Source organism: Saimiri boliviensis, chromosome 13 (genome assembly GCF_048565385.1).
Source record: "Saimiri boliviensis isolate mSaiBol1 chromosome 13, mSaiBol1.pri, whole genome shotgun sequence".
Classification (NCBI taxonomy): Eukaryota; Metazoa; Chordata; class Mammalia; order Primates; family Cebidae; genus Saimiri; species Saimiri boliviensis.
The window spans coordinates 19,838,863-19,846,841 of record NC_133461.1 but is presented as its reverse complement, the minus strand read 5'-3'; the positions used below and the strand labels follow the sequence as shown (position 1 = coordinate 19,846,841).

At 46.4% G+C, this 7,979-nt stretch overlaps 1 protein-coding gene across 1 annotated transcript in view; it reads left to right on the top strand.

Moving 5' to 3' along the window:
• Positions 1-1,423: 1,423 nt before the first annotated feature.
• Positions 1,424-7,979, top strand: part of LOC101028049 (O-acyltransferase like protein) — a 32,586-nt gene continuing 26,030 nt past the window's right edge. The window contains exons 1-3 of the mRNA XM_074384227.1: positions 1,424-1,561; positions 3,893-3,921; positions 4,441-4,542. Coding sequence (XP_074240328.1) covers positions 1,424-1,561; positions 3,893-3,921; positions 4,441-4,542 — 269 coding nt within the window. The remainder of the gene's footprint in view (positions 1,562-3,892; positions 3,922-4,440; positions 4,543-7,979) is intronic.

The window sequence follows — 7,979 nt, the reverse complement described above, 5'->3', positions numbered from 1 at the left end:
AATTCAAATGTGTGTCAACTACCCGGTTAGGAGAGAACTCGCCCCCACGCTGCGCGGAGCAATAAAAAGGGATTACTAATCACCAGGCACCTTCTGTAACACTTACCTCCCTAACATCCTGGTGGCTCAATTTCTCTTCTTCAAGTTTTTACAAAGCAAAGCCTTCCTCGTCCCCCGCATCTGAAGTGCAGCTACCCAGTCTTCCTGGCTTCATTTTTTCATTTTATCCAACATACTATAGCTGCCTTTTTTTTTTGTTTTAAATTTTTTTTTAGATGGAGTCTTGCTTCGTCGCCCAGGCTGGAGTACAGTGGCACGATCTCAACTCACTGCAACCCGGGTTCAAGCGATTCTCCTGCCTCAGCCTCCCAAGTAGCTGGGACTACAGGCACTCGCCACCACGACTGGCTAATTTTTTTGTATTTTTAGTAGAGATGGGGTTTCACCATGAGGCGGGTCTCAAACTCCTGACCTTGTGATCTGCCCACCTCAGCCTCCCAAAGTGCTGGGATTACAGGCACAAGCCACCACACATGGCCCTAGCTGCCATTTTTGATCGATTGATTGATTGATTGATTGTCTGTGTCTCTCCAGTGGAATGTAAGGCAGAAAGTTTTTCTATTTTGTGTATTGCTATGTCACCAGGTACAAGAGCAGTGCTAGCCATGGAGGACTGTTCAATAAGTCACTGTTGAAATGAGTAATTTATTGTCTTATCTCCAGAGTCTGGTGTGATAGTTTCGTGTGGTAATGCTGAGAAAGAGGGATGAAGAATGAGCTGAGACTTGTCCATTAAGGATCATGCTAAGAGGTGGCCAAGGCGACAATGACAGAGGATCCGAGACAGGCCAGGCTCAGGGTTCACAGTGTACAGCAAACCCAGCAGTGATTCGGGAACCCCTGGGCTCTGGACTTTCCAAGAGGGCAGCACTGGGTCTCACCAGGCATGGGGAGCCCAGCTGCAGAAGACCTAGAGTGGACCCCTGGAGAATGGGAGGTCTGCCCAGGGGGCAGCAGTTGAAGACCAGAACTCTGTTCCCGGCAAGCCAGGCAAAAACGACTATATACAGGGATGGGACTGACTGGCAAGGTTCTGAGCCCTGGGAGGGACACTGGCAAGGACAGATCAGGATGACTGGCACCGAAGCCTGATTCAGTCTGGAGACTAGGAAAGCTGTCACTAGGATGGAAAGATGAGGGGCACGAAAGGCCACTGGTCATCCCTGGGCCATCAGGGGGAACTGGAAACACCAGAGAAGCCACCAGATCAGTCCTGAGATATCTAAAGTGCAGGCCAAGGCTACTGAAATACCAAACAGCCTGGAAAACTACACACATGTAAAGATGACCTATCTCCCACCTGGATTGGTGCAGGGTCAGGGAGGGCCACGCCTTATGTCAGTTTCCTCAGATAGCCGTCCCGATGCAGGACCTGGTAGAAGTGCAATTCTTGGGTGCCACCCCAGACCCATTGAATCAGACTTTCTGGGGGGATGGGTCCAGCAATCTGGACTGTCACAAGCTCTCTGGGTTGTGCCTGCTGAAGCCTGAGAAGCTCTGTGTAAGCCCAGGCGGGGGAGCTGAGGCCAACAGAGGTGGTGGAAGCCAGGCAGATTTGGATAGCAGCCTAGAGGTGCAGAAGTACATTTCTTTTCTCTTTATCAGGGTTTGCTTCCTTTTCTCACCACCAGTCTCTGTGACTGTCTTTTTATTCTTTTCCTTCTGTTTTTATTGTATTACTTTCAAAGGTTCACACTTTCTTTTATTTAAAACTTTATTTTCAACAATGGAACCATTATTAATAGTGATACCTAGTATTGCCATTATGCTAAGAGCTTGAAATCTCTTATCCCATGCAATTCTCACAATACAGTAAACCTATAAAGCTGGTATCCATATCATCCCCATTTTTACAGATGAGAAACTTCTTGATGTTCCGTAATGAGGAAATTTGTCCAAGTCTACACAGCTAGTAAGGTTAGAATTAGAACTTAAGGCCGGGCGCGGTGGCTCAAGCCTGTAATCCCAGCACTTTGGGAGGCCGAGGCGGGTGGATCACGAGGTCAAGAGATCGAGACCATCCTGGTCAGCATGGTGAAACCCCGTCTCTACTAAAAATACTAAAAATTAGCTGGGCATGGTGGCGTGTGCCTGTAATCCCAGCTACTCAGGAGGCTGAGGCAGGAGAATTGCCTGAACCCAGGAGGCGGAGGTTGCGGTGAGCCGAGATCGCGCCATTGCACTCCAGCCTGGGCAACAAGAGCGAAACTCCGTCTCAAAAAAAAAAAAAAAAAAAAAAAAAGAATTAGAACTTAAGTGTACTTTGTTTCACAAGGAAACCACGTCTTACTATGTCATTGATATTTACATAGTACAACCAAAGCCTTCTGATGATCTGAAGAATAACTAGTTGGTGACTCTTTTGTAATCCTCTCCCACTCTCGGGCTGACTTCATCCATCACTAGTGCATGCTTTTCCCTGCTGCAGTGGGTTCAGCTCTCTGGGTCTTAGCCCCTTGGAGCTAGCTATCTTGCTCAGAGCTTGTTTTCCTGCCAGTCTTTCTCATTGCCCTCTCTGGATGAACTTGCAGGCTGGGAGGTGCGTGCCTGCACACACAGCCAGACCCAGGCTTTGCTTAGCAACTGTGTTGGCAGAGGGGGACCCAGTCACTCTGAAAAGAAAGAATTGCCCTGATTTATCCTTTCCTGAAATTAAGAGGAGGCCGGAATCAGAATTGGCTGTCCTGCTTCCCCCTCTTAGCATTCTCTTTTAGATGTCTCTATAAATTTTGTTCTTATTTAATGAGTCCAACTTGCTGCTTTTCAAAGGAAAATCTGGCAGGCAGAGAATAGAGACATTCTCCAACCCTCCCTGATCCCTTCCAAGTCCCACCCAACACACGGCTTTGTTTGCAATAGGAAATACATTAGCTCCTTAGGGAAACACCCACAGTGATCACTGGTATAAATGTCAAAAGGTTGAGAAACTCACATACTTGCTTACCCAATCAGTTGCAATTAAAAGGCATAACTTTGGTTTCTTTAGCTGAACATTCTGGATAATGAATTTGTCATCAGGGTATGTTGGTTAAGAATTTTGTGATCTTGGGCAACCCTCTTAATAATCTCTGGGTCTCACTTTTCCCGTCAGAGAAGTAGGAATGATAGTATCTTCCTTTTTACCTAATAGGGCTGTTTATTCATCTAGTCAATTATTCACTCAACAAACATTTATTTATTTCTTTATTTTTTTTGAGACAGAGTCTCGCTCTGTCCCCCAGGCTGGAGTGCAGTGGTACGATCTCGGCTCACTGCAATCTCCGCCTCCAGGGTTCAAGTGATTCTCCTGCCTCAGCCTCCTGAGTAGCTGGGACTACAGGCATACGCCATCATGCCCAGCAAATTTTTGTATTTTTAGTAGAGGTGGTGTTTTGCCATGTTGGCCAGGCTGGTCTCAAACTCCTGACCTCAGGTGAACCACTCACCTCCCAAAGTGCTAGGATTACAGGCGTGAACCACTGTATCCAACCAACAAATATTTTTTTGCAAAGTAGTTTGGTACAACTGGAGAATCAAAAGCAATCTCATTAGTGAAAGTACTTTGAAAGTGATGTACTATTACACAAACGGAAAGCCTTGGTGTTATTACTGCAAAAGATCAAATGGTAGTCATTAATATTGTTCGACAAACGTTTCTGCCTCCCTCCCTTTCTGGCAGCTGGCAACATTCCACTCCCTGGCGCCATTGTGGTTGGGTGGGTCGCATCGTTAGTTCTGACCCAGTGGTACCTGGTATTGCCATTATGCTAAGTGCTTTAAATTCTCACGCTAAGAGCTTTAAGCATGACGCTTTTAGATTAGAGGGTTTCATTGCTGGTTTGCGGCCCTCTAGAATGCCTTTGTCATCTTCCATGGTCACTGGTGAGCTTTCAAATGGTGGCTGCTCTGTCAACCTGGGCATGCAGCATGAGCAAGAACAATTGTTTTAAGACTTGGAGGTGCTTTGCTAGTGCAGTATAATTTATTCTGTCCAGATTGGGACAAGTAAATGAATCAATCAATGAACTATATTATTATTATCGTTATGATGATGATGATGATGATTTTGAGGTGGAATCTCGCTTGGTCGCCCAGGCTGGAGTACAGTGGTGCGATCTCAGCTCACTACAACCTCCGCCTCCTGGGTTCAAGCGATTCTCCTGCCTCAGCCTTCTGAGTAGCCGGGACTACAGGCACCTGGCACCATGCCCAGCTAATTTTTGTATTTTTAGTAGAGACAGGGTTTCACCATGTTGGCCAGGATGGCCTCAAACTCCTGACCTTGTGATCCGCACGCCTCAGCCTCCCAAAGTGCTGAGATTATAGGCGTGAGCCACCGCGCCAGGCTGAACTGTATTTACTGATAAGTAATTCCTGTGACATTTTTTCTTTTTCTTTTAGTGGATGGTTAAGTGCAAGGTCGTTTTTAAAGATGCATCAGAATTCAGACAAAGGAATAACCCCCAAAGTCATACTCAGATACATTCTCAGTCGCCTGGTAAGGTAGGTTTATTTATATAATTTCTCAATTCCTCATTACTATGTAATAATTTATTAGTTTTCTGACTTTAACCCTCTTTTGAAAGAATTTCCAAAGAAAAACAAACTGAAAGAAATAGTTTTCTTCCCTAAATACAGTTGATCTTAGCTGGTTTAATATGGTTCAAATTCTACTGGGACAAACACCATGAAAAGTGGTATGTTCCACTGGCAAAGACACCCTTAGACCTCAGCTGATGGGCAGCAGAGTTTAGTAAATGCACTGTCAGATTTCCATAGAATCTATATTCAACAGGAGAATTTGTCTATAAATTAATAGTAATTGGATCATGTAAATCAGAGTGCTAATGGTAATGATAAAAATAAAACAATATAGGTCTGGGAGCAGTGACTTATACCTGTAATCCCAGCACTTTGGGAGGCCAAGGCGGGTGGATCATGAGGTCAGGAGTTCAAGACCAGCCTGACTAATACGGTGAAACCCTGTCTCTACTAAAAATACAAAAATTATCTGGGCATGGTGGTGGGTGCCTATAATCCCAGCTACTTGGGAGGCTGAGGCAGGAGAATTGCTTGAACCTGGGAGGTGGAGGTTGCAGTGAGCCAAGATCGAGCCACTGCACTCAAGCCTGGGCAACAGAACAAGACTGCATCTCAAAAATAAAAATAAAAATAAATAAATAAATAAATAAATAAAAATAAAACAATACATGACCAGGAGAGGAACTTAGTCAAAGCTCTGGGCCATGGCCATTCTGCTGGGAGGGAGGCAGGAAGAATGACGGTCTCCTTTAGGAAGGTGTGGTTGGTGGGTGCCGAAGGGATTCTAACATTGGGGCAGAATATAGAATCAGTGGTAGCAGAGTGGCAGCAATGGAATGAGACAGCCAAAATTAAGGGTGGAAGGGCTGGGCATAGGACTTCATGCCTGTAATCCCAGGCATTTTTGGGAGGCCTTTGGGAGGCCAAGACAGGCCTATCACTTGAGGTCAGGAGTTCGAGACCAGCCTGGCTAACATGGTGAAACTCCGTCATTAACAAAAATAAAAAACGTTAGCTGGGAGTGGTGGCACATGCCTGTAACCCCAGTTACTTGGGAGGCTGAGGTGGGAGAATCGCTTGAACCTGGAAGGTGGAGGTTGCAGTGGACCAAGATCGTGCCACTGTACTCCAGCCTGGGCAACAGAGTGAGACCCTGTCTCAAAACAAACAAACAACCACAAAGTTAAGGGAGGAAAGGAAACTTCAGCTCATGTCATCCAACCCTGCCATTTATATGTTTTCTATGTCCTGGTTATTTGCTGAGCTGGAAGCTGTCACTCCTGACTCCTGGTCCGCGTTTATCTTGTTACACCACACTGTCACAAAATAGGAAGAGGAGTATTGTCACAATCTTTGGGGCGAGTGAAACGCAGTGGGCAAATGCAGACTCCGTAGTTGGACTGCTGAACTTGGATTCTGGCTCAGTCACACAGCAGCGGTGTGACCTTGAGTAAGCGTCTCCATCTTTCTGTGCTTGTGTTTGCTCATCTCTAAAATGGGAAGAATAGTGACACGTCATAGGACTCTTGTGAGGATTAAATGAGATAGTGAGAAATCGGAAGGATGCTTTATACATAGTAAGCCCTCAGTAAGTAGGAGCTATCATTATTAGTGTGGTTGTTATTTACGCCTTTTAAGCTTTCCATCAAGTAGGTGAAGAATGGGGACGAGCTAAGGAATAGACCTTTGTTGGTTTCTTTTCACCACGGTCTTTGTGGTTACTTCCAAGCTTTGTAAAATTGAGCCCTCCTCCAGGGAAGGAAAGAAGGCTTATGATTCCAATATATTTCAGGTGTGTGACACTGGGGTAAGCATCCTGTCCTGCCCTGAGGTTTTCTGGGGATGAGATACTGGCATATAATCTCCATCCCTGCCCTGAGGTTTTCTGGGGATGAGATACTGGGCATATAATCTGAGTTTCATGTGATAAATGCTAAGAGGGTTAGGTGGGAGTGTGGGGCAGGGGATCTAATGGCATAGTGGGTTCTGCTTGGGAAACCTACTTCATTTCATTTATTTATTTTGATGAAGCCTTGCTCTGCTGCCCAGGCTGGAGTGCAGTGGCATAATTTCTGCTCACTGCAACCTCCACCTCCCAGGTTCAAGTGATTCTCCTGCTTCAGTTTTCCGAGTAGCTGGGATTACAGGTATCCACCACCACGCCTGGCTCATTTTTGTATTTTTAGTAGAGACAGCGTTTCTCGTGTTGGCCAGGCTGATCTTGAACTCTTAACCTCAGGTAATCTGCCCGCTTGGCCTCCCGTTGTGCTGGGATTACAGGTGTACGACTGGCTCCAGCCTTAAGAAATCTACTTCAGAGTACAAGTCTGGAGCTGGGATTGAGGAGAGAGGGGATTCTTCGAGGTGAATAGAGCAGCGGTGGGGGCAGGAGGGGCACGGGGTGAGAGTGGGGTGGTAGTAAGCCGGAGAGCAGGGTTTGCGCTGGTAATTGGCAGTGGGAATGGAGAGAGGAGAGACCAAGGACTCAGGGATTTCCTGGCTTGAGCCACATGGCAGGTGATGTTGACGCTCCTGAGCTGGGAACTTTGCAGGAGAGGCAGGTGAGAGCTAGGGAGACCATCAGCCCAACCTGGGACAAAACTCTGTTGAAAGTGGAGGGAGTTGTCACCAACCCACAACTTGAACTCACCCTCACTAAGGTGACTGCAGTGAAGAAAGAGTCATGCTTCTCTGGCCATTTTGAGGTTCTCATGCGTGCTGGTATAACTCACTGATGCTACCTTGGTTAGCACTGATCGCTTGTCTGCTTATCTCCAGGAGGAGGGGTTAAGACTGTTCGCTCACTCATCCTGGGTTCACTGGAGGCCAGTTATGTGCCAGGTGCTATCCTAAGCCCCGAGAAGAGGGTTTTAACAAGCCAGGCAAAAGTGCCTTCCAGCACACAGGTTGCATTCCAGTAAATAGAAGCAGACAAAAAAATAAATGAATATGTAGCCAGGCGCGGTGGCTCACGCCTGTAATCCCAGCATTTTGGGAGGCCGAGGCAGGCGGATCATGAGGTCAGGAGATCAAGACCATTCTGGCTAACACTGTGAAACCCCGTCTCTACTAAAAAAAAAAAAAAAAACAAACAAAAATGAGCCGGGTATGGTGGCATGTGCCTGTAATCTCAGCTACTCGGGAGGCTGAGGCAGGAGAGTCACTTGAATCCGGGAGGCGGAGGTTGGAGTGAGTAGAGATCATGCCACTGCACTCCAGCCTGGGTGACAGAGTGAGACTCTGTCTCAAAATAAATAAATAGATAAAAAATAAATGAATATGCAATTTGAAGTTGTAGCATGCAAATAAATGTCTACTAGGCCAGGGAGGATGGGTGCCACAAAGTGATGATTGGAGAAGGGGCTGGGTGCAGTGGCTCATCCCTTACAATCTCAGTA